This window comes from Chamaea fasciata, unplaced genomic scaffold (genome assembly GCF_029207755.1).
Source record: "Chamaea fasciata isolate MVZ Bird 193981 ecotype frontalis unplaced genomic scaffold, bChaFas1.0.hap1 SCAF_21, whole genome shotgun sequence".
NCBI classification, from domain to species: Eukaryota; Metazoa; Chordata; class Aves; order Passeriformes; family Sylviidae; genus Chamaea; species Chamaea fasciata.
Genome location: NW_027094106.1, coordinates 4,783,124 through 4,809,820, shown reverse-complemented (window position 1 = coordinate 4,809,820; position 26,697 = coordinate 4,783,124). Strand labels below are relative to the sequence as shown.

Genomic DNA, 26,697 nt, shown 5'->3' with positions numbered 1-26,697 from the left:
AACAAAACCCTAAACCATCAACGCAGCCCTTTCCCTCTCCACCCCTTAGTAGCTATCTGGTAAGAAACTAAACTAACTTTGCAAACAATTCAGCAAATAGGTCAGGGGTCTGAGTATTTTACAAACCTGGTTGAGAACCATAACCAACTAACCCTGCACAGAAAATCCTTTGTGGTCTTGCATTCCTTGGCACAATGGATGAATCCAAAAGCTGCTCTGGTCCCAACCACCCCCTACATCTTCCCCATAGCATCTGCCGTGGCAGTGTTTTGGAAAATGTGAGGAAGTCTGAAATCAAGAGTTCTAGTCTCAGTCCACTGATTACAGGTGGTTTTCCTGGACTCCAGATTTTTTTATTCTTCTCCAAGACTTCCCACCCCATGCTGGGGTCAGGTCCCCAGTACTGGATCCCAGGAGCTCAGTTGCTTGACTATCCCGCTGATAGCCTGCAAATCACCAGAAAACACTTCCCAAACACAGTCTCAGCCTGACCCATCCCTCTGCAAGGTCTGCTGGTGTTCTGCCATGTGGCAGAGTCCCTGCAGTGTGTAAGGAATCCCAGGCTGTGCAGGGCTCCTCTCCTGCAGCTCTCCTGAGCATCACCAAGTCCGCAGGAACTCAGGGACATTCAGAACTGCAGGGCACTGCTCAAAAGGGACCATTTCTGTGATGTCCAGGAACTCTTCCCAAGCCCACAGGGCACATCCAACAGGCCCCTCCGTGCTCAGATCCACACACTCTTCAGATGGAGGCTCCTTCTGAACTTCAGGACGTCTCAGATGCAAAGACCTGCAGGTGCCACCTGCTCCAAGCTCCCCAGAAGATCTGAGACATCTGCAGGAGCTGACACCAGGGCTGGATGTGTCCCCTCCAAGGAGGGATTCAGATGATGGAGCAGCATTGAGACACAGAGAAGGTTTCCCCAGTCCCAGAGGCATCATGTCTGCCAGCACAGCGCAGACAGATTCCTCCACTGCAGCTTCTCCCGTGCATTTTGAGAGCTGCAGGTTTGCTGCTTTTGCTCAGACCCCGCCTCACTTCTGGCAGCAAACTGATTTTGCATCCACTTGCAAATCCAAAGTTCAGAGATTTGAACAAGAGCATAAACCACAAGCCTGCTCTCAGTCTCTCCTCCCAGCACACCTCAGAGACACCCAGTGCTCCTGGAGCTGCTGGGAGAGTGACCTGTCCAACCCCTGCTGCTAACACAGGCTTGGCTAATGAACTGCAAAAGGACTCTTGGGGAACGAGGCACAGAACATGGTGAAGTTGAGGAAGACCATGCAAAACACAGAAGGCATTCAGGGGCCTCTAAAAGGATTATGAAAAATATTATATTCTAAAGACAGCAGGCAGACAACAGCTGCCTTAGGTTTCAGAGCGAAGTGGATTGAAAAAATGGATCCACTATAATTTTCAGAGACAAATCTCTGTAGTTTATCTGATCCACTATTTAAATTTCAATACACAGCCCTCTATCTGCAGCAATAATAACCTAAATTCCATTTAGTGTTCATTTGAGCAGTCAGGATAAAGTCATTTCTTATTATCTCCCCACTGTGTAAAAAACAGCTTGAAGGTAGGAAGTCAGCAAGCATTTTCACCAAAAAGTAATTATTGTAAGTGACATTTTTACTGCTGGCATGCCATAAGGCGAACTGCGCATTTGGAAGGACAAGTTGCTAAAACAAAATGACAGGGTACTCTGTGACATTCCGATGAGAACCCAAACATGATTTCACTGGCTCTTGCTTTGATGCACCACTTTTCCCACTGTCCAAAGCTCGGGCTGCAGGTTTGTGCCAAACTAATCCAAGCTGCTTCCTGAGGAGCTGGGGGGAACGGGCACAACCCGTGGGAGCCGGGAGCATCCAGGGATCTGCTCGCTCCCAAATCAGCACATGGGTGGGCAAGATGAAAGCAGACAAATGTGGACAGGAGATTTCTCAGCAACCTCTTAAAAGAGCATTTGCTACTTCAGGGCTGCATTTACCTCCTCATGTAGATGAGTTAATGGACAACAACAGGCCTGGCAGGTTGCCTGAGATCAAAGTGTCTCACACTGGGACTGGATTAGTTTCTGTTTCCCCGATGATGAGGCTGCCCATTCTATCCAATTTGTAGACCAAAACCTGGTGAATGCTGCCCTGAGACTCAGGGCCTGATCACACACAGCTGATCAACATCCCCAGGAAAGCCCTGGTAATTCAGTTTCCCAGGGTACAAAAATTTCAAGAAGACATTTCTTCCCTCCAATCTTCTATTTGGTTTTACCTTTAGCTATGGCTGCCTTTGCAAGGTCTTATCAGAGAATCACAGAATGATCTGGGTTGGGAGGGACCTTAAATCTCATCTGGTTCCACCCCCTGCCATGGGCAGGGACACCTTCCACTATCCCAGGTTGCTCTAAGACCCGTCCAACCTGGCCTTGGACACTTCCAGGGCTGAGAAGAAATTAGCATTCTAAAGTTAATCTTCTAAAGCACCATAATAGCAACTCTCCTCACTAACAGTGGGTGCAGCACAAGCCTGAACTACGTAATAAAGCTGTGCAGCACTTGTGGGAGAGCACTGCAACACATCCCTCTTCTGACTAATTAAAGAAAATACGCGTGAAAGCGCCTTCTCCCAGGTAGTGCTTTTGGTGGATTTACTCTTGAGTGAGTGAACCTTGCCGAGTCACAATTTGCAAATTAATGTGGCTCATGAAAATATGATCCTCCCTACAGTTATAAACTCCCCCAGTTCTGTGTAGGGAGTGCACAAAGCTCCCTGCAGTTTGCATCTATAACGATGTCAGATACGTAGGTACGTGCAGTTAGAGTTGTGAGCGCTCGCTGGAGTTGCCACCACTCTGACTGTGGAGAATTTGTTTGTTTGTTTGCTTCACAAATGTTGTAACTTTGGGGAAAATGTTATTCTGGGTCTTGGCTCAGAGGGAAATTTTATGTGGATGGGGGGAGGGATCAAAGGAAAAAAACCCTTTAGGAAAGCGTGCAGATGTATGTGTGTCTGCACGGAAAGGGGAGGAACCAGCTTTGGTTAACTCTGCAGTTACTGGGGGAATATAAAAATAAAGGTTCCCACTCTGCATATGAGTATATGTCAAATGTCAGGAGCACATAAAACTGAATCATCAGGGTAGATGTTAAAATTACTTGAAAAAATCTGCTTTTGAGTATTGCTGAAGGATTACATGGTATTGCTGCAACTTAAATTGTATTTTCAATAATTGTTTTAGCTTTGCACCTCTATTAAAAAAAAGTGTTTTCAGCTCTGGAAAGCAGAAGGAGCTGGAGAAAGCAGATGAAGTCGAGAAAAGATGGGAGCTGGTGATAGACTCACGAGGAGAGATTTACAGCTGGATGTTTAAAAGTACTTGGAGAAGTTGGGCAACCAATTTTCCCTTCAACAAACCTGCAGCCACAAACGCCTCTGAGTTTTAGAAATCCCACTGTTGTGCCCAAAGCTACACCAAGACCTATTTTAAGGCTACATAAGGTGAAACCATCAGACTTCCACTGAGTCAGGAGGACTGGGGAGTACAGATTACTCCAAAGATGGTCTGCAATAGGAAAGGAAGATACGACTGGAGTCAATCAGTTCAAGTGCAATTTGTCCTGAGATCTGACTTTGGGGCAGACACACCAAGCCCTGACACAACCACACCCCAGGAGAAAACCCTCAGAGGAGAAGAATTAAGGGACATTTTTGCAATAGCCTGGGGGGAATGTGAGGCCTCTGTAACCCTAAGCACTACTTTACAATAAAACACTGAAAAAAAAGAAGGGAAAGTTAAGAATATTTTAGCTAGATTTAGACACGCAGTTGAAAACATCAGAGCAATGCCCAGGTCAGGCCAAGAGCCCCAAATCATCCTATGATTCTATGTTTCCTGAGCCAAAAGTGAGATCTCGGCATTGAAAAGTGAATTATAATTTTTGGTTTTACAGATCACCCTTAACCAATAAAAAAACCCCCTTCTAAAAATACACCATATTTTAAATTCAGTGATTAATGGCAGAATCATGGCTGCTTGAAAAGACATTGCACTACTCTGCCAACCTTTAGTTAATATTCAGATTTTTCTGTGTTTCTGTAACTTAGCTAGAAATCAATATTTAGAAATAACTGCTGGAAAATATTTTCAATAACCTTATTATTAAACCAGCTTGTGTGCAGACGCTTTATTAAGGATTTTCTGAATGCTAAAACAAATATGTCATGGAAGCAATCAATCAAGACGCCACAACCCCACAGTGTTATATTTTTAGTATAATCAAGACAAACGCGTGCACAACGCATTTTGGAAAAAACAGAGTGAGAGCCTCCACGAGGAGGTTCTGCTGCAGTTTATGGTGTCTTTGTTGACTTGCTGACCTCGTGATTTGATGTGTTAAACCAACTTGCTAGAACGTGGCACCAGTTTTATGATTGTTTGTTGTCCTCCTGTGTCAGGAGCCTGAGTGTGAAGGTATTTCCACAACCTCCTTGGAGATTTGAACCTCGTGTCTGCTCCACGGCAGAGGCTGCAGCAGGATGCATATGTGCACTGTGCACTGCATTTAGAGAGATCTCCCCCACTAAACAATGTGGACATTCCCTTGCCACAGGCTGTGTCCATATGGGATGGATCCCAGGCTAATGATCGTGATCGCCTTCCTTCCTTCCTTCCTTCCTTCCTTCCTTCCTTCCTTCCTTCCTTCCTTCCTTCCTTCCTTCCTTCCTTCCTTCCTTCCTTCCTTCCTTCCTTCCTTCCTTCCTTCCTTCCTTCCTTCCTTCCTTCCTTCCTTCCTTCCTTCCTTCCTTCCTTCCTTCCTTCCTTCCTTCCTTCCTTCCTTCCTTCCTTCCTTCCTTCCTTCCTTCCTTCCTTCCTTCCTTCCTTCCTTCCTTCCTTCCTTCCTTCCTTCCCTCCCTCCCTCCCTCCCTCCCTCCCTCCCTCCCTCCCTCCCTCCCTCCCTCCCTCCCTCCCTCCTTCCTTCCCTCCTTCCTTCCCTCCTTCCTTCCCTCCTTCCCTCCTTCCCAACCCACCCTCAGCAGAGGGAGAAACAGACTGACCCTGAGCAGTGCTGCACTAAAGATCCTCCTTTTTGGAGGAGTGCTGGGGAAAGTGCTGAAACAAAAATGACATTTACATTGTACGCAACAATATTATAAAAGCTATTAAGGTACATTATTTTACACATCCTCATAATCTCTCCATACTGCTTTACTTAATTTGTGATAAAATTGTTGAGAAAGGGTACTTAATGTAGGACAGTCAGTAAAAGTAATTTATCATCTTCCCGCTTCGGTGCTCACGTTATCAGCGAACTCATTTTCTGCATTCATCATGCAATCAGCCTATTATTTGCATATTAATCAGGCAGTGGACCATGAAAGAGCCGCATCCCAGCCAAATGCTGCACTATCTCAGGAGGAACACTCAGTAATTATCATACATCAGTGTTATGATGTGGTAATTGATTATAACATCTTTCTGTTGCCCCTGGGGAGTCCCACTGCTAACCCAGCTTCAGGCATTCTGTGCAGATTTTTCTCTGAAAATTAGAGAAACCATTGCTGTCCTTTTATTAATGTTTCCCCCTTTACAATAGACAGCTCTCCGAGCCTTTCCAAGGTACTTTTGCCTTTTTCTTTCTTTTTTTTTTTTTTTTTTTTTTTTTTTAAATGAAACCTTCATTAGGGAAAACACCTGTCTTGGATCAAAAAGAAGTAAAAAAGAAATAACCGATCACCCGAATCAGACCCTCCCCCGAAAACCCAGTTGGGCTCGTTCATGTTCGTCCTCTCTCTTTCAAGGTCTGGTGGCTTTTTAGGTGCTGGTGTGGCTTATATAATGCCCTTCCCCATCAAACACAACAAAATGTTGCAACTTCAATAGACAGTAATTGCAAAGTTCGCATAAAGGCAGTTAAGTTGCTTTATTTAGGTGCCAAATGAGAGGCTAATTTTGGTCCTCTCGTAAAGGACAAATGAAACATCTGCCAGTTCAAACTTGCACTATTTTTAGGACCCAAGTTCCAGAGGGGTAAACCAGAGAAATAAACACTAACCACAGCTGTGGTTACACCGTGGTCAATCTCACACCTCCTTCGTGTGGGAACCCATCCCAGGATCTCTCGGAAAGCAGCAAGGAAAGGCGAGATGGCTCTGGAGATGAGGCCAGAAGGGAACACCTCATGCCAGAAAACAGAGAAGGATGCTTTCACAAGGGCACGGAGGGACAGAACAATGGGGGAATGCCTTCCCACTGCCACAGGGCAGGGATGGATGGGATATTGGTAAGGAATTGTTCCCTGTGAGGGTGGGGAGGCCCTGGCACAGGGTGCCCGGAGAAGATGTGGCTGCCCCATCCCTGGAAATGTTCCAGGTCAGATTGGATGGAGCTTGGAGCAGCCTGGGATAAGGAAAAGTGTCCTTGCCCATGGCAGGGGTGGGACTGGATGGGTTTCAAGGTCCCTCCCAACCCAGACCATTCTCTGATTCTGTGACAAGTTGCCATCAGCAATATCTTTGACAAGTATAAATACTGAACATGTACCACTGGGCCCATTTTACATTTCTTGTCGTAATTTTATCTTCTCCTTTCATTGGCTTTTTAATTGGCTATCTTTCCCTCTTCACTTCTATTTAAATTTGATCTCAAATCCACTTTGCTTTGTTTTCAATGCAAGTTGCATTTCTCATCAGATTTAAAATAATCACTGGATTCTTTCATTTGCTGCTTCTCTGGAAGGTTGTTGGCAAGTTAAAAAACCCTCCAACAGGCATCAAATGAGGTGAGACAAATTCGTAAGTTTCTCTCATACCCTAATGTAAAGGACAGGCTGGAAGGTAACTTAAAAGACATTAATTTTCTGGTAATATTCTGGTTTCTTTCGTCTTGGGAATGATTTGCTATCGAGCAATATGTAACTCTATAATCAGACCAGGCTGTTTATTTCCTTGTTTCAGAGCTGCTGGGTGAAGAGGATTTCCATCCCAATTATAAGACGGAAATAACAACCCGCACATTTGGTGCTCACACACCTTTTCCCCCCAGTATTTCGGGAGGAAAATAGCCCATTATCTGTTCTTTGAATTGAAAGCAAGGTAATTTTCATCCAGTGGAGGAGCATTTGGTAATTTGCTGAGCAGCAGTTGGGCTGTTGCCCAGGGAGGGCCGAGGGTACCGTGGCCATCTCCATCCCACCAGCGGCCACGGGGCTGGACCTGCAGCCCCCCTCCTCTCCCCACCAGCAGCCAAAACACCAACGTGAGCTTCTGCCAGCTGCCAGAGCCTTCTATCCCCAACAGAAGATCATCTGCTCCCTTTGGAGAAGTGCCTTTCCAAGCTCTTGTGCAGCTGCCAGCCCACGGGGGACAGAACCCAGCCCCGGCTCCTGACCCTGCCTGGGGCTGCTCGGCCTCCCCGCGCTGGGGCTCCAGAGCCCAGCCTTGCTCCTGTGTCTGTGCTGCTCCAGTTGGGCTGGAATTTGCCTTTCCCATCCATCAGCTCCTCGTTTTCCACCCAGCCCCTCCGTGGTTTGCAGCTGGCAGCGGGGAGGGGGTGTGGGCCCCCTCCCCAGGGGAGGCCCCAACACGGACGCACTGGGGAAGGGAAATGCTGGTAATTAATGGGATGAAGTAATAAGTAATGAAATGAACAACAGTGGAATTTACAGAGCTCGACTACTCAGTGGCCATGGGTTTCTCTCCCTAACTACACCCTCTTTTTTTTAGCAACTCTCATGCCAACTGCTACTCTGTGAACTACCTGAGAAGCCTGAGGCAATAATGGTCAGGAAAGTTTCTTTTTCCCACACAGCTTAAAAAAAAAAAATCATTTATTAATTCTGCTCTTTGAAAATAAAGACTTTAAGGATAAGGCATTGCTGTGCCTGCTGATACAGAGCCACACTTGAACTCCTTGCTTGGGGATCTAACACTAAGGGGGAGAGTGAGCATCAAGGATCCGCATTCCCAAATTAACCACAGAAATAAAACACAGCTGCAACTTGACTGGGTAACTTCTCCAAAACAAATGCTAGGAGTCCATAACCACACTTTGGAGTGAATTAAATTTGCCTCCAGAATCCAGCACAGGTCTCCTCTTTGCTGTATTAACATTGTAATTGAGTCACAAGGAGTATCTGCCTAGATAACAGTGCTCACTCCCTGATTTCGTATTTTACTTCAGCCCTTCTGTAACAGCAAAGCCGTGACCACAGTAAGGACAGAGTCATTTTCTGCAAATTTAATCACTGGGTGGTTCCATGGACAGAGAAGGATACAACCAGGAGAGGAATTTCTCCACAAATACTGACTATTTGCAAAGGAGCAGGGCTGTGGGGGCAGCCTGGGCAGGACAGACCCCAGCAGGAAACAGGAATGCCCAGCTGATGGCCAGGAATCAGAGCCAGGGTTATGTTCAGAATCAACATGAGCCACTGACTTCATGCTACACTCCCAGGTCCCTGTGAGGTGCCTTGACAGCGATTCTCCTGGTTTTATTGATACCAGAAAGGCTGCCAGGGAGGTTTTCATGGTCCAAATGTCAGGGAAATGGCACAGAAGATGATCACACACGTTACAGACAGACTACAACAGCTGCCCTTATGAGGAGCCAACTGATACCCTATGGTTTGAAATCAAGACAGCCACGGACAACTGCTCCTGAGCCCAATCCCAAACCACACAGAAAGAATGTGGAAACTTCACCAGGATGTGCCAGGGTGCTCCAGGGATAAGCATGAAGGTAGCTCTTTGGCTGACGTAGTTATTCAGCTCTGAACTTCAAAACCACATTTTGCACCTAGCAGGAAAGGCCACAACTTTCCCATGTCCAAGACCCAATAACTGGTTATCAAACACAAAACATCTCTGCAAGGAATTCCTGCAGTCGGCTGTCTGAGCCATGTGATCTCCCTTCTCTTCCATTTCACAGACTACATTAACCACAAACATTTCATGTCGTACATTTTTATTAACCTGGAATGCCAGCAAATGACTGCAAAACCATCTCTCTCAGCTTTTCTTTTTTTTTTTTTTTTTTTGATTCAACAACAAAAACCAGCTCCAATTTGGGAAGGTCTGTCAGCATCACTGCACTGATCGTTTTGGTGATGTCACAGTGTAAGGATTCAGCTCTCCCTGTGCTAATCCCAGCTGTGCTCTGGAGAACCATTGGACAGCTCTGCCCACCCAAACAAACCAGAACAATGCAAGAAAAGATGATAAAACACAGGGAGACGGGAGTAAGAACTTCTCCTTTGCCACCACAAGGCTACCAAGCTCTTCCCAGAAGCGCATCAGGATGGTATTCCTAAATTTGGGCTGCCAGCCTGAAACACTCTCTCCCTACTTCTGTTTCTCCCAGAGTAGCCAATGTGACAGAATTCTCCTGGGATCAGGAAAATGGGAATATCCACCCAGCACACAGCTAACTACCTGCCCACTCAGCAGCTTCTGCACTGGCAAACGTTACAGGCATCTGTACTACATAAATAAGTGGCTTTGCCATCACACCCCGATCTCTCTGTTAATATCACAACAACACTAAACCGTCCTGAGGTTTTTCCGATTTGCGTTCCCAAGGGATGATAAGAAGTAATCTCCCCGTTGTTACAAATGCCTTATTTTGAAAAGAAAGCTTTTATGCATATTTTAGTTGATCTAAATACAGTAGATCTCGGGTTTTTAAATCACCAGATAATACGCAATTATCTCGAGCTAGATTCTGATTTTGAAACAAGCTCTAATTAGCTCCCCATTTTATGCTGCTATAATCCTTTCTTCAACTCCCATGAGTGTTACTATTGCTAAGCAGCATGAGGTTAGGAATGATGGATGATACCCAGAAAGGAAGACAAACAAAAGGGAAATTCAAAATCCCCTGAGATCACCCGCAGCTGTATCGGCAAATGAAGATTTCCACATTAGGTCATAAGACGACCCTTACAGAAACACACACCAAAAAGGCACGTCTTCCTCCCACTGAGTATTTGCAAGCCTTTAATGTACTATATAGAGAGTGGATGTCCTTCACAGAGGATAAAGGAAAAAAAAGTGAGTGCAAAAATTCAGCTTTCCTGCGAGCAGCCACGGAATCAACAGCACCAGAAAGGAAACTCTGTCTCAATCTCCTATAGATACGCAGCACAAACCCCCAAAATAAAACCAACTGATAAAAGCTGTGCACAGTACAAGTGTTTAGAAAAATATCCGAGCCTTCTCCTGGCACATGGCAACTGTTCAAACCCAGCCCGGCTCCCATCAGCAGTAATGCAACTAAATAAGGGCCAAATTCATCACGAAAAAATGCTGATGCAGTTGGGTGACACTAATTCAACTTTTTTTTCCATGTGATTTGGTCCATGCTTTTGACACATAAATCATTAAAAAGGCAGATTTACCCAAGGGCATTAGAGCATTTAGGTGGAAAGAAATACACAGAAAAAATGTTAGAAAAGGCACAGCAATACTATTTTTGACCACCTAGGGTACAGACACCATTTTTGTGTAAAACATGTTCCCTGAAACTTGCACAAAATCACCGAGCCTTGAGGAAAGCTCACAGGCAGAAAATACAGGTCTATACCTGTCTGTCACTTTGGTATAGGCTGTTTTTTATAAAATTCATGAATACAGCTTCCAAAGAAGAAAACCAAGCCTGGCTTCTCTTTGCTATCTCAACATATATATATAAATACATATATGTTTATCCATTCATTATATGAAACACTGATGGGCCCATCTGTCCACGCGTGAAAATGGAAAATTACTGGACAAAAGGTGAGATTTTCATGAATGAGGTGTTAATCAAAACCTTATGATCTAGAAGTGTAACTAACTGGCTCAGAAATCCAGAAAACCTTGCTAGTTTGATAGAATAGAGCCAAACAGTAATGAAAATACTCCCAGCTAATAAAAGTTTGAGTTGTTACTATGCATGTTGACACTCTGTACACTGAAGACCTTCTTGGCAAAGCACTCAGGAGCCACTGAGTGTATTAGTTTAATTTCACTTCTTTCCCTTCATGCATTCAACAAGTTCCAAGCCAATTATATTACATGGAAAAGGCTCCAGACCTTTCCTCATTTCAAAACTGTTCTGATTAATTTCTGTTTTAAAATTACAAGTATGCAACCTTCTCTGCCTTGATTTTCCTGGGAAATGTCTCAGAAGACCAGAAAATTGGAGCTGTCTCTCTCTCTCTCTCTTTTTTTTTTTTTTCCCCCCTGCCCTGGAGTGATGGATCTTTCACAAATGCATAATTATTATTACCTTTTCCAAACTGTTTGCTGCATTTTTAATTACAGAACAGCTGCTAATAAAAGGAAATTACCAAACTGCCCTTCCTCATTCAAATAACTTGGTTTTTGCTCTTTTGTTCTGCCTGGTGTCACAACCTTCCTTATTCCTTCACACAGAGAAAGGCACCAAGAAAAGAACATTTTGTACAACAATTCTATTTTTAATCCTCCGAGAGGAGGTAGAAAAGGGCACGAGCCCATTTTCTCATTTGTAAGTCGGCTTTAAGGAATGAAGGAGGACAATCATCAATAACATGATTTTATTAGCTGATAGGAACGTGTCACCTCACAAAATATTAGCTCAAGGGCAGGAACTGACAAACGACACTGGGAGTGTGGGAGGGAACGAAATATCCCGGCAGCAAAACTGAACTTCCTGAAGGAAATCACTTTCAGCTCCCAGCGATCCCCCCGGGAATCCAGAAGGTGGTCGGGTTTTAATACTATGGGCTTGTCTTTCCATCTTTTACAATTAGAGTTAGTCATAAATATGAAGATTAGCAATAACAATGCAGCATTTCCCAGCTCCTCTGATTTCGAATTCCCCCTAAAATGGCTACAATTAATTACTCATATTTTCCACGCCGTCTCGGGCGTTTGTAACTGTGACACTCTTGCACGGCATTGATGCCACAAATAAAAAAGTACTCAGTGGCATGTTTTTAATGAACCATCACAGGAAATTTCCATGTTCCCTAAATGCTTGGCTATAAGTAACAATAGCCCTATGATTGCAAATAATTTTCTCCCATTTTGGTTTTGTTTTCATGGCTTGTTTTAACTGGGGGCATTTTTTTTTTTCTTTTTGCTTTTATGTATTTATTTTCAACTGTTCTCCTTAAGAAAAACGTGGACAGAATATCATCACGAATTTTCTTCTAGTAAAATCTTTTAGAATGCAAAATAGTTTCCCCAGTAGAGAGAAAAAAAGCACTTTGGTTGGGACATTTAGAGTAAAGCCAGCGAGCTGCAGAATAAAAGGAGTATTTCAGAATAGCAAAAAGGTGGAAGAAGAGCACAACCCATCCATGTCTGTGCCCTGAAATGCAGCAATTCTCCAACACAGGGCACTGGCTGTAAGCAAAGAGCAGGGCATGGGTAATTTTCTGGAGTGTTTTACGTCAGTGAAGCATTTCATTGGTAAAGAGGCTGTGTGGGTAGAGTTTGGTATCTAACAGCAGGAACACAGCTGTTCTCTCCTGTCCCAGCCTCCTTCCTATCCTGTGACCATCTCTAAAGCCTTCAGCCACTCACTTCCCTGACACTCAGCTTTGCTGCATCTGCTTTTTTAATTTATTTTTATTTTTTTGCAAATGGAAAGGAGAAAAAGAAAAAAAAGTCAGCTGGGAATATTTAACGAAGCTTGAAAAAGGCGTAACGTGGTCTGTTCCCCACCTTCGGATTAACAAAGCAGATTTTGTGCAAAGGAGAGTGGAAAAAAACCTACCAGAGAGTGAGGCAGCTGGAGTATGTGGATCACATTACAAACCAAGGGCTTGTTTTACAGCCATTGTCACATGTCACATTGATAAGCTGAACTATGGCAAAAAAACCCCTTACAGAGCCAATGATCTCTAAGATCAGACAGAGTCTCTTTACCTAATATATGCAGCTAAATATGCTGCTCCCTACATCTGCCATAGCAACAAGGAGAGGAGGAGGAATTAACTGCATTAATAAAAAAAAAACTGAAGGGACTCCTGTATGATACAACAAAACGTGAGAAACCTCTCAGCATCAAAGCAAACGCAACAAAAGCACAGAGAATTATTTCAGAGCAAATCATTGAAACCAGCTGATTACCTGAGCTTGCACATCCCTGCTGTAGGGAATCCTGTAATGATGTCACAGAGTGAAGGACTAGATAAGAGAGGAGAGGAAAATCAGGGAACAATAAAAGGAGATGCCAAACCATAAACTAAACAGTAAGCAGGCTCAACAAATAGCAAAGTGCTGATCTCGGCAAGGGCTCGCTGCTCAGTTAACTCATGGCACAGAAAGGTACAACCCAGGCCAGGCTCCAGCCTGCCTTCTCTGTGTCAATCGGTATTAGGGGAAGAGACAGCCACAATAAAAGTGTCATTGCAACCCAGCATTCCCCCTTTAAAGCTTAGTTTTCCAGCTCACCTCCTGAGACAGCAATCGATATTCTCCCTGGAACAATCCACAAAATCCCCTGTGCAACCCTAGGAAACAGCGCGCAACATTTTCCAGCTCTTTGGCCAAAATTTTTGGGATTGCGTGTCGCATTCATGCCTAGATAATATCACCCTAATGAGGAACTTGATAACTGCTGCTTATCAATTACACATAAACGTTTGTAAACATTCCCAGCACGTCCCCTTAGGGACCGGCTGGGCTGCCAGGGTGGATTGGTGCCACTTCCACAACGCCTGGACCAGCACTGGTGCAAGGCTGGCTTACTGCAAATTTTAAAAAAACCCCAAAAATACAGAAAATAGAAAAAAAAAAAATCTCCTCCTCCTCCTCAACTCAAACAACATAGTGGAATTTTAATTACCTTGTCCTTGTTGCTGCCCTTGTGCGGGCAGGACACACTGTCCCAGCTCACCATTCAACCAGAGCTGCATACGAATAAATGGTTCTCGGCCTTTTTGGGTCAATTTGCTCCATGGCTTTGGCCTGGAGAGCATGTCACTGACACTTCCTTGGGACAGCCCCAATACCTGAAGTGAAGCAACCAAGAATGGCACGTTAACACACTGGCACTGGAAACGGGGGGAATTTAAGTCATTTTTGGTTTCCTTTACTGTAGCGCTCAAATTGTTTGTGTATGGACAATTATAAAAAACTGTAAAAATTGGACAATTATAAAAACTGTTTTCTGTGGATACTCAGATGGAAATGCTTTTCTTCCTGCCGTGTTGCCTTCTGAAGGAAGGTGGGTTTTTTTTTTCCTGCAGGATCTGGGTGGCAGCAGCCTGGTGAGGGATTTGCATGCTTTTCATATTTTGTGTCAAACAGTTTCATCAGTTTTAACAGGAAAAACACCCAGTCCAGGCACACACAGGCAGATGAAACAGGCAATGACTGGCATGTATTTTGTTCTCAAACAAAAATAATTGGGACTTTTGAGACTAGGCCTATATTTGGTTGATTTTTGGGGGATGAATTACAGCGATGTGTGTTTTCACCTGTAGCAGCAGCTGCTCCACATAAGTAAATATTTAAGAATACAGCTGACTACAGTGAGCGGGGAGTGGGGGTGCAGAATTTCAGACAGGCAGAATGCAATTACTTGCCTAGAATTCAGCACAGGTACAAGAGTTAAAAATCATACTTAATGAAAGCTGCCATGGGATCTTTAAAGACCCCGAGAGGTCAGGCTTTTCATTTTGTATCTTAGTGAGAAGGTAATAGTGCGATGCCAGCTCCTATTACACTTTTATATTGATTCAATTCTTTATAGGAAGAAGAAACAACAAATGTCCAACACTTTTTACAGCCTGGGAGGGGTTTTCTGGTGGTTAGGGACCCTCAAAATCCCACGTGCTCAGTGCTTAGGGCTCACAACGTGAGAACTTCAGGGAGCCTTATCTGTAATCAAACATAGCCCTAAAACAACTCAGAGCACACTGAGGTGCTGAGCACCAGGTATTAGAAATGACTTGGAATTCTTGACTTCAGACTAAGGAGAGTGAGGGGATTTTCCGTGTGTTTGTTTTAATGCCCTTGTGCACATTTCCAAATAATAATGAAAAAGGAAAAATGCTCTTGTGTCCATAATCTTCGCTTATAATAAAGTTAAGACTCTCCAGTCATGACAATGGTATTACTCAAATATTCCACGAATTCATTAGGCATGAGATATTGAGTCTCAGCAACGTTTGCTTCAGCTTTCAAGTTTTCTAAACTCGGGGCCCCATCCCTAATTCCAAGTGGCTGAAGCCAATCCCTGCATAAAAGCCCTTGCAATTCCTACCACACAGGGAAACGAATACTTTAGTGAGCTTAGTTTCGAAATACTTCACACACAGAGCAAAAACATTTTTCCACAGGACACCCACGGCACGTCCCCCTCTGGCTCCGCACCCGTGGGAGGAGCAGAGGGCACAATCACAACACTGGTGAAACAAGAGAGAACCACTTTTCTTTACCTTTTCCCCAAAGATCCTTTGGCAGATGCCATTCTTTGCTAGCTTTTCCTTGACCTGCCGCGTTAGCTCTATCGTATCCACCTCCTGGTACATATAAATCTCATACTGCTCGGGTGTCAGTGGAGGAACCGAAGGTTTGGATGGCTTGGACAAGGACACGATAGGGGATGAAGGGAGGGGGCTATTTTGTGGTGTCTCACTGCGACTGGCCCCGGTCATGCTCAATTCAGAACTCTGCGAGTACGGAGATTCCGCGTTTGGCCACTCTTTCCAATACTCGGAAGAAGACGGTCCTTGGAGCTGGCTACGATCTGGCCTAGTCTGATTGCTGACCTTTTCTTTTCCACCACTGGCTTCCTCAACTTTTATATCTTCGGGAAGAGCTGCATTTCTTCTCTCATGCTGCACAGTATTCCACCAATGGTCCTTCCAAACACCACCACGTCCCAACTCATTTTTAACATGCCTCAACATACCCTGGGCAGAATCACTTATTCCATGAAGCTCTAAAACAGGTGCCTCCTGAGGCTCCTTTTTGAGCCCAGAGAGGTTCTGCAATGCAGAGATACTGGAATCAGTGACAGATGAATGTTTCTTCAGGGATATGGCCAAAGGAGAATAGCTGGAAACCGAAGACATTGCAGGTGTAGACACTAGTTTGGGGGACAGGATAGAAATGTCAGCTTGAGATAGAGGTGGTGTTTTTAAGGCAGGTTCAAGGGCAGCCTGCTGTGCCTCCATTTCCCGTCGGGCTTGTTGCAGAATGGATCGAATTGCATCATCAGAATTGCCACTGCTAGAGGCAGAAGGCGGCTGAGCCGGCTCAGCTATGAAAAACAACCAAAAGACTAAATGCAACAGAGGAAAATGCTTTATATTCAACACGTGCTACTGTAAACATTGCCCTGACAGGGGGAAAAAAAAAAGAAAAAAAAAGGGGGGGGGGGCAGAAATACATTTCTGGATGGGAGGGAGGAGTTTTCACTAAGCGAAGATTTGCACTTTTCAAAGTAAGGTAAGATTTCCAAAGTTCTTCACTGGAAAATTTTGAGAGTTGCCAAAGTGCTGGATGTTTGCACGCACAGGCTCAGCTGCACAAGTCTGGGATCACTTGCCCTTCCACCATTGTAAAAAATTTCAAATAAATGCCTTTGAAAATCAAGCCTTCACCTCTTCCTCCCCCACCCCCACGTGGTCAATAACATTTTATAGCTGCATTTACAAAGTTATTTAACCTTTCACTTCACTCTTTTCTCCACAAATGACTTTAACACGCACTCAGAACTGAACACAGCTGCATTCACCTGGACAGACTATTACAGTATAAATAAGGTGAGACCTTTTAACTTCAAAAACACAACACACAAATTACAACAAAGGCAGAACTTTAGGAAGAGATGATCATCATTATTTCACTTGACAAACTAAATATGCTCCTGCTTCCTGTTTTCTTGTTCCATGCTCCCAACCACTGAAATAAATATCTCTACCAGAGCCAGGCTGATACCTGGCCATCACCTTCTCCCTTATCCAAAGCTCTAGGGTGCAGTCACGGGCGCTCTCAGCAGAGATAACCCCCAAATGCAGCATTCCAGTGGGGAACCAGAATTTGGGTGGCTGTGCTGCAGCAGTCAGGGATGAGCAGAGACTGGAACGTGGGTGGGGAATTATCTCTGCAGAGCCAGGAGGTTTTGCAATGGCATCTGCTTCTATTTCAGTCTCCACTGAGGTCCCCAGTGCTTGGAAACCAGTTCCTCTGAAAGCTGCTCTGCACAGAACAGGGAAAGTGGGGAAGCACCAGGTGGGAGCAGGGAGCCCCACGCCGCAAGGAGTGGCCTCCAAGTGAAATAAGATTTGCAACACCCTGTGTACCGCTCCAGCGATACTAAGGCTCATCTGAATGCATTTCTGAATTTGCCTCCCTACATTCCTTCCTGTCACAGACTGCAAAATACATGAAAAGCTAAGAAATAGGAAAAAAAGACAGTGAGATTCTCTCTGCTGTTTTATCTGCTGGTTTCACAGGGAGTTTTGAGGCCGAATTAATATTTGAAAGGAAGTCTGAGACTCTCAGATGAAACATGCTACTGAATAACATTCTTGCAGTTTCCTGCACAAAGCCCATATTTTTTCTCTGTGTAATAATTTCCTGTATAAAGTCGTATTATTTAGATCATATATTAACTAGTGTTTTATACTCTGCCATGAGATTAACTTAGTTTTCATTTGAAAGACAACTATCCAAAACTGTAGATCAGTATTTACTTTAAAAAATGAAACAGAAGTATTGCACAGCAATTTCTACTTCAGCCCAATAGCAGCACTGGGAACTCATAAAACTGAGAGGGCTATGGACTAGACAGAAATGTTAATTACATGACAGCATACAATGACAAATTAGGCTTATCTCAGGCTAAGAGGGATTTTTTGGGAAAGGGAATGTGTTTTGGATTTGCCAGTTCATTCACTGAATACATTCTGTAACCAAAAATAAAGTCATCTAAGAGTCAGGACTGAGTACAGGATGTACCATGGTGCTGGAACTGGTAATTGCTGCCTGAAGTGTGACCTTCACCCCAACAAATCCATCCAGCCCCTCTCCCATGCAGTTGTGTCCCTGGGGCCTGAGCGAGACAGAAGAGAAGAGAAGAGAAAGCAGGAGCTGTTCCCTTTCCAAGGAGCAAACTGGGAGAAGAAAGGATTCTGCAGGTTCCCCTCAGTGACTCCCGCAGGTCTGGAGGGCAGCCAGGAGCTCAGAGCTCTGCACAGGGATAAAGGTGCTCAGAAATCCCACAGGGAGCAGGGCAGAGCAGAGACCCCAACACGCCGGGACACGTGCGACCTACACTCAGGATGTCTCAGAGACAGAAACAACTCCACTGAATAACAATAAAAATCTCCAGAAAACTCTTCAAACCTACACTGAAGGTTTTAAGAATATAATTAACTGACCAGAAAGCTCATGGCAATTGTTTTAATTAAATTCTGCAGTAAAAGCAGGCAGAGACGAAATGAGCCCTTACCTGTTTTCTGTACTTGCAGCTCCCTTTTGGCTTGTTCGAGAATGGATTTGATGGCTTCATCAGAGCCAGACTCTGTGGTTCGGATTCGTGTGGTTATGTTACCTGGGGAGGAAAACACAACTGATGACACCAAGGAAACTCTTATCTGGCTGTTTTTATAACACAAAGACACACTGTGTATGATACACGTCCAGCACAACCTGAGGACAACTTGCGCAGGACCTTTACCAACATTTACACAAAGAAAGTGCTTAACATAATAAAAGCAAAATATCCTCGTTGTGCCTGTCTCTAGCTGCCCTGGAATGGTGAGAACATCAGAGGAAGAACTAGGTGGTCATATATTCCTTTTCTATGGTAATATATATAGATTTATTCTTTTTCCTTTTCTTTTTTAGCTTTTTTTTTTATTTGTTTGTTTTGGGAGGGGGAGAGGAAACAGAAAGGGAAAGAACTGGATGGGAAAAGAAGAAAGCTAAAAACATAAGCCCAGGAATCAACTTAAAAATGGCATCAGCTGCTAGGCAAAGTAGGATGAGTATGCATTCAGCCCAAAACAGAATTAAAAAGTAACTCAATAAAAACAATTTTTAACTTTCTAGAGGTTAATACATTAAGAGAAAGAGTCATTTAAACGCAGATAACATTGGAAGTACTCTCCAGCTAAGAGCTATTACTTGGTTGTTTGGTTTTGCTTCTGGTTTTTTTTTTTTTTTTGGTTTTGTTTTGTTTTGTTTTTTAACCTCTAAGGGGAAGAAAAGGAGGGAAAACTGTGAGTGCTACTGCACTTAACTGCATTTTCCATTATGAGATTATTGTTTGTAAGCAAGTGAGGTAATTTGTGACTGGAGTCAAAATAACTACAGACCTTTGGTGTACCTGCTTTTTTTTTTCCTTCTTTCTGGTCTTACTAAAAGAAAAATTCTGCAAGTAATCTATAACAAAAATGTGCAGACTTCCTCTTCAGTGAAAACGTATGGATCTGATGTTCACTTATCTTGTTGTCTTTTTCATATATAATACTGAACTAAGCATCACCCTAATTTAGCAGTGTATTGAAGTGGAATTTGTCAGCATAAGCCCCATGAGAAGAAAGAGGTAAATCTAGAGCAGAAGCAGTATGCAATTGATGTTATAACTGTGCAACTTTATCCCTCCAAAACCATAAAAAACAGCAAAGAGAGCATTTCAATAGATCTGATGACTTTATAAAGCCACTTCTATCACTTCTCTCTCTTTATCTGCGTACGCAGGGAGGATGGGAGGGGAAGAACTATCCAAACAGGGTTACGTTAGTACAGCAGCAGCAGAATTAGAAAAAGCAAAGTGTTCATCTAACCCATGGTTTGTTTTATACTTACTGTCTGTTTTTCTATCAGATTCCAGGCCAGAATCAAACTGCACAGTTTTAAGGAAACACACAGCTAAAGCACACTCCACTTCCTAGGGATTGACTGCAAAGAAAAACACCTGCCTGTGACGTACCTTCAGACCCATTTCTTCGTTTCGGTACTTCCTGAAATAGTCTGTTCAGGTTCTGGCCTGGATTCTCTGTTGAAAAACAAGTTTGGTAAGAACAAAACAATCAGGGGATGGTTGCTCTGACATCACGGGCTGTGTGACATGAGGAGCTGGCAGCCTGGCCCTGAGCTCTCCTGGCCCCTCGGGCCCCTGAGCAGGAGGAACTGGCTACTTGGGAAGAAGCAAGGCTGGCTGATTTGTTAATAAAGATTACAGCTATGTTCGGAAAGGAGATTAGACAGATATAAATAAATGTCTAGAGACACCAAAAATGAAGAGGTTAAAGATGGGCAGATAATCCCCTCAAGTACAATCATCAAAAGGAAGAACAGATTATAAATCTAACAGTGTGTGCTTCCAATTAAACAAAATCTAGGAAAACCCTGCCTGTCCTTTCCAATATTTCTTGACTGTAAACAACTTACTTTTCAGTTTCCCTAAATGTAAATCTCAGCCTTAAGATGAATCACAATGAAATGCATGTTACTTCTTAAAATCGCTGCCTTAAATATGCAAAGCTGCTTTAAACTGGGATTGTGTTTTAATTACTCATCTCATGCATCACCTACCCTATTTTGTCAGAACACTTTGGGGAAAAAACATAATCACACAAGACACAACAAAAGCCTGGTCTCAGTAAATAACCTCAAATAAAAACCCCCAAGTATTTCTGAGGGCTGATACCCCGAGTAGCTGCTGACCCTTTTTGCTCCGTGTTCAGCTGTGGCATGGAGGGGTTGGGAAATGAGGGCTGTGAGTGTCCCTGCTGCTCGCTCCTGCTGACAGGCACCAGCCAGTGGCTAAAAAAAGCACAAGCAGAGACACGAACCTGCCTGAGTGCTGCAAAGCAGGGCTGGAGAGCTGAACCTGCTGCACCTGGCACCCACCTGGGTGGGAGCAGCAGCAGCAGCAGCAGCAGCGCACAAACAGCCCCGGATGGAGAAGGTCCTGGTTTGGGATGTTTGGAGCTGAGAGGAGCAGGGGGCTGGGGAGCTCTTACCTCTTTGTCTGCCCTGGATGCTGCGAAGAGCCAGGATGTTCTGCTCGTCCGACAGGAACTGCTTCATCTTATGAAATGGCTCCTTGCCTCTCACAGTCAGTTTATTCCATGGCTTAGGCCGGGCCAGGATCTCACTCACAGACCCTTGCGACAGTCCCAACACATAATGTCCAAATATCCGCTGGCCAATATTGTGCTTGATCAACTGCTCTTTCACCTGACGTGCAATTTCGGCCGTGTCTATCTCCTCGCCTTCAGAGATGCTCCCAGCACTTTCTGACTGGCTGGGAGATGGGGCCATGCCATTTACATCCGGGCTTTGTTGTAATGGACTTTGGGAAGATATGGAGTTTGTGCTGTATGGACCTGTTGGAAAAATCATGCTTGTGCTTCCTGCTTCCTGCATTGCCTTGGAGTAGAAGGACTGCATTAGCTGTCGCTGGAGGAGAGAGTTTAGTGCAAATTTTCCTGTGGAGGCCAGGGGTAAGCTGGGGCTCGCCAGGGATGAGCTGAAAAAGTCTTGACTTAAACCCGTTGGTGAGAACTGGTGTGTACCATTAGTATTGGAAGCCTGCTCCCCCGCGTTGCGGAGCAACTGGGAAGGAGGGGAGGCCGGCAAGGTTGCAGGACGCTGACTCTCAGGCTGGTCTTTCCCTTTTCTCCTGGCTGACCCTACAAGGAAGGTCAAACATAATGCATTATGGGGGGTCAAAGAGGGAAAAACCAAGATAAAAAAATGCAAAGTTTGCCCCGCAAAGGGAAAAAAAAAGTGCAGATTGACACGGGCCAATGGAGTGGCGGTGGGAGTTTTGGTTTTTGTTTGTTTTTGGTTTGTTTTCGTTTGTTGGGTTATTTTTTTTTTAATTTTTAATTTTAGATTTTTTTTTTTTTCCATGATTGAAAATTTTTAAGCCAAACAAGGCCCCCAAAACAAACAACATGCATTTCATGTTTGCACCTTTCTTGTATGTTGCAGCCTGGAGAATCCCCCTTACAGACATTAACACTAGAACAGTTACATGAAGTGCAGTGATACAGTTAAATAAATGCAGTTACAGACAGCAAGTCTCTCTGTTGTCTCTCATTCAAGATATGACTCATTGGACCTGACTGAACCCAAATGCAGCAAACATTTACATTTTGGAACAAACCAATTTGAATAAAGGAATAACCATTAGGTGGATGCACCAAGATCGCTCAGTTATAAGTCAGAAAACGCTTCAGAATTCAGTAATCCCAGGGCCAGTGGCAACTTTTAACTTTCTTCCAGCTGCAAAAACCATCGTTCGAGAATCTGGAAATTCCATGACTTGCCATTTAAAAAAAATGTGCACACAAGATGTAAAAGCCCACATTAGGAAAGCCAAACAGCAAACACACTTCGCTGGAAAGAAAGGATTTTGCTTTCCCAAGCTGACCTGCTGGTGGTGTACCCAAGTGTATCAGACAGGAAGACTGTATTCTACATGCAAACATTTTGCATAACACTGTGTGTGTGGGAAAGAGATGGATTTGTCCCCAAAACAGAAGACAGCCTCAAACACTGGTACAGCCTGTAATGCCTCTTCCTTAACCTTTACAGACTCTCTAACTTCTACTTCATCATCCAGCCTATAGAACTACAGAAATCCAGCGTTACTCAGTGCTCCTGTTGCTTCTCAATCCTTCTGCCATGCATTAGCTCAGACACTCAGCTCTCACTCAGCCCTCCCTCCCATCACAGGACAGCAGAGGCACCAGAGGAGCCAAAATTTGGGTGGACCTACCGCTCAGGTCGCTGTTGGTGATGCGCAGCGTGGCGTTCTCCGACTGCAGCGAGCGGTTCTTCTCCAGCAGCAGCACCTCCAGTGGCTTGGATGCATCCTAAAGGAAACCAAAAGGGGGAGGTTTGGTTCTCAAAGCATTGAGCATCTCACTCAGGCACTAAAAAAGGATTTCAGAGGGGAAAAAAAAAAATTAAAAGACCACCCCAAGTGCTTGACTGGTCTCTGAAGGCGGCGAGGGAATTTGCTGGGCACAGATCGGCAGGAATCACTCCGGGCTCTGGTGTGAGCCATGGAAGAGATTCACTGTTTAATTTTCACTGTAAATCATTCATCAGTTCTGCATTATTTTGAGATGTGTAACGGAACGTTTTCTTAATCCTACTTATTTTTAAATGGTCCTGGCACGCTTTCAGTTTAAAAGCTGAAGACTTCTTTTAATCTGATTAAAACAGAAGTTAAGATTATATTATTCCTTTTAGGTCAAGTGACCCAAGCTAAGCATTTCCTTGACATGCTGCATTTCAGCAGAAACAGTTTGTTCAAAATAACATCAGTCAGAGAAATCTGCTATTTACTCTCCCCTAAATACCTAACCCTTGATCATTAAAAAACCCATTGAAAATTAATCCCAGGACATCGATATTCAGTTCAGGTTTCAGAAACAGGAATTTAATTCATAACCTTTAAACTGAAGTAAGATTAATTTGCTGGCACAGCAGAGGTTTCTCAGTACTCCAAGGTTTGTTTTCTTTTGTGAAAAGAAATTTTCAAGGCTAACAAATACTTAAAAATGCTGAAGTCCTTGCACAGTGTGCTGCCCGTATACCACCTCCAGTATCTTTAAATGACTCAACTTCACAACATTCTGGTTTATCTACTCCAGCACAGCTGAAACGTCACTCTGTCCTTGACCACTTAAACGAAATTAACAGGCAAAAAAAAAAAAGAAAAAAAAAAAAAAGAAAAAAAAAAAAAAGGGTCCAGTTCAGCTTTTTACATAAGAAAACATCAGGGAAAACAAGGATGGACCCAGAAGCCTCAACATCAACAGGAAACTGTGGATGTCAACACCAAGGAATTGCAAGACAAAATTCTTGTTAATCAACTGAGTTGCTGAATAAGTAAGAAAGCAAAAGTAAGTTCAGTACCTGCGCACCAGAGCTTTCAGATGGTGCAAACTCCATGGATTTCAATATACTGTGGAAGGCAGAAAAAAGAAATTATTTTCTATTTCTTCTTTTCATAACAACTCTGCTAATGAGCATTATCATGTCCCGTTCTCCAGCAACACCACAAGTGATGACAACTTTCCTTGCAGTAACACAACCTCCTAATGAATACAGAATAACTCCTCAAACCAGTTATTGGATAAGAAAATTTTCTCAAGCTTCATTTAAATCATTCCATATGCAATCCCACCAGGCCAGTTTACAGTGTAAATTTAAAGGTTAATAAGGATCTAACATTTTAAGCTGTCAGAAACGATATAAATTTATCTGTGAAGCTGGAAGGGAATGACGAAGTTGTAGCAAAGCAACAAAACAGGGGAATCACCACCACACTACAGCACTTTATGGGATATACACCAGCTCACCAGCAAGGAAAATGTGCACAAATAATCTTCCCAACCGAGGCACTACAGGCTAAAAGGCAGTTTTTCATTTTAATAACCCCCTCGTTCTATGGCAAAGGGAAGACAAAATGGCCCAATATTTCTTAAGAAATATGAAAGATCCAAATATTTATAAGTACATTAGGAGAAGAATCTGATAGTCTCATTGTCAGTATTTTATACAAATAGTGAGTGGTCAGAGGATGTCTCCCTTCAGAGGCTTTCAGTTAGAGCTGTGTCGTCTGGCAAACCAGAATCTTGCAGGAATCCAGACTTATTACTGTGCTTTGCTGGATAATTTTTTTTTTTTAAATCAGCCTGCTGCAGGCAGGACATGAACTTCCTCAGACTGAAGCAATAAATGATTTCAGCTTCTTACTGTACAAAGACAACATCCATTTGGTGAAGAAAAACATATAAACACATCTAGATGGTGTTTATACACCATTTGTCATGTATAAAGCACCAGGAACTCTGTGAGCAGGAACAATCTATTTAATCATGTATTAAACTCTATTAAAAGCTGTGGATCATGTATTAAAGGTTTCAGAATTGCTCCTGGATCCTTGGAAGTGTCCAAGGCCAGGCTGGATGGGGTTTGGAGTAACTTGGGATAGTGAAGGTGTCCCTGCCCATGGCAGGATGAGCTTTAAGGTCCCTTCCATCCCAAAACGTTCAGTGATTCCATGAAATGTAGAAACTGAGAGAAAAAAAAAGGCAGAAGTCCAGTATTAAGACACAGGAACTAGTTCTGGATGCCATGAGGAGTTAGCCAGGCACCCATTACCTGCCTGAACCCGTCCCTGGATTAATCCAGAGTTAGATGTGCATTAAGTGACACTCTGGGCCATTCAAGATCACTCAAAGTTACACCAAACCCAAGGGGAAAAAACCTCAATCTGAGAAAGCGACCTCATGTATCTTGTGTCTGTGCATACTCACTGCACACAGGGTTAATTCTGACAGGCCTCCCTAAAATATATAGTTAATGAAACCACAAATTTCCGGCAATCACTTTCATTACATGGCATCACTCAGTGTCACCTCTTGCCTGGCTCCAGGGGAGAGCCATCACCCCACACACAGCACATTAAGTGATGTTGGGAAGACTCTGTGCGGGCACAACAGCTCAGCCACGTGCAAAACCAACTCTTTTGTGCTATCAGTGGACTCGTGCCAGCCAAGGGGAGAGGATGTGGACTAAAGGCTCGAGTTCTCAGGGACATCACTTTGACATCACAGGTGTGTGACTCAGGTGGCAAATCCCCAAAAGCCAGTGTTTCTAGGGACACCCCTTTGGAGGCACAGCTCTGCATCCCAGGACTCCGAGGAGCTGGGGGAGATAAATGCACAGAGACTCATCCAGGGAAGGGAAAACCCCAGCCACTGGCAGGTCACTGTTTCCATGAATTCTGCAGGGAATGGCCTCTGCAGGGACAGCCAGTCCTACTGCACATCCTCATGATGCCCACATGAGGAGACCCATCTGAATTTCAAGCCCAAAATTTGAACAGCAAATTATCACGTGGCAAACATCCCCCGGGAAATCCCATTTCAGTTCAGACCAGCGGTGACCCCCACTTACCACACGTGGCTTTGCCATGTGGAGCAATCCAGCTGCATTCCAAACACCTTCCTTCCTCCTGGATGAGGCTAAACCAGAAAAAGCTGCTCTCTCCCAAAAGGAGCAGATGTGAGTGGTGCCCTGACCACACCGTGCTGCCCCCAGAACCAGGCTGACAATGGTTGGAAGGATAAACTTGTTTATGGTTATATTTGGTTCTCCACACCAAAAGTCTGCCTCTAAAGCCTCAATCCTGTCATCCCTCTGCTTGCACAAGTTGATGCAGTTTGGTTCTGAGCACCTGCTGCCAGCTGGGACCTTCAGGAAGGATCCTGAGCCTTGGAGCAGCTGTGTTTCCAGCGAGATTGGTGCAGGCAATGCGTATTCAAACCTTGGCTGGAAACCTACTGACCTCTGCCTACCTGAAGGGGATTCTTTGCTAACTGAATTAACTTACTGACAATTTCACAGGTAATTTCCTATATAGTTGAAACACAAAATATACTAAAAATGAAGCTGATGGCACCTCTAATTGCCCTAAGAGGAATATTCACTCCAGCAGGTTCATTTTTTAAAGAATGTAAAAGTTAAACATGTCAAAAACGACTCTCCAAATGTGTCACAAAAGACACATTCTCCTCAGGAATATGAGGAAGCACAACGTCTCTTCTTTGGATTCCAGGAATATCTTTGCCCATGAGATCTTGACTCAATCTGTGGCTCAAGATCAGCTACCTGCTTTTTAAAGGAATGATCTTGTGACTTAAATCTGCACATCTAAGAAGACTTGAAAGG

At 43.9% G+C, this 26,697-nt stretch overlaps 1 protein-coding gene across 6 annotated transcripts in view; it reads right to left on the bottom strand.

Annotated features, from left to right (window-relative positions):
* CUX1 (cut like homeobox 1) overlaps nt 1-26,697 on the bottom strand; it is a 268,820-nt gene that overhangs the window by 51,053 nt on the left and 191,070 nt on the right. The window contains exons 13-20 of one of the 6 annotated variants that reach the window (XM_066202180.1): nt 23,875-23,923; nt 22,727-22,823; nt 20,961-21,632; nt 19,925-19,990; nt 18,440-18,541; nt 15,417-16,243; nt 13,820-13,985; nt 13,102-13,158 (exon numbers count right to left, since the gene is read on the bottom strand). In XM_066202180.1, coding sequence (XP_066058277.1) covers nt 13,102-13,158; nt 13,820-13,985; nt 15,417-16,243; nt 18,440-18,541; nt 19,925-19,990; nt 20,961-21,632; nt 22,727-22,823; nt 23,875-23,923 — 2,036 coding nt within the window. The remainder of the gene's footprint in view (nt 1-13,101; nt 13,159-13,819; nt 13,986-15,416; nt 16,244-18,439; nt 18,542-19,924; nt 19,991-20,960; nt 21,633-22,726; nt 22,824-23,874; nt 23,924-26,697) is intronic. The other 5 variants (XM_066202185.1, XM_066202181.1, XM_066202182.1 and 2 more) reach the window with 5 other exon arrangements.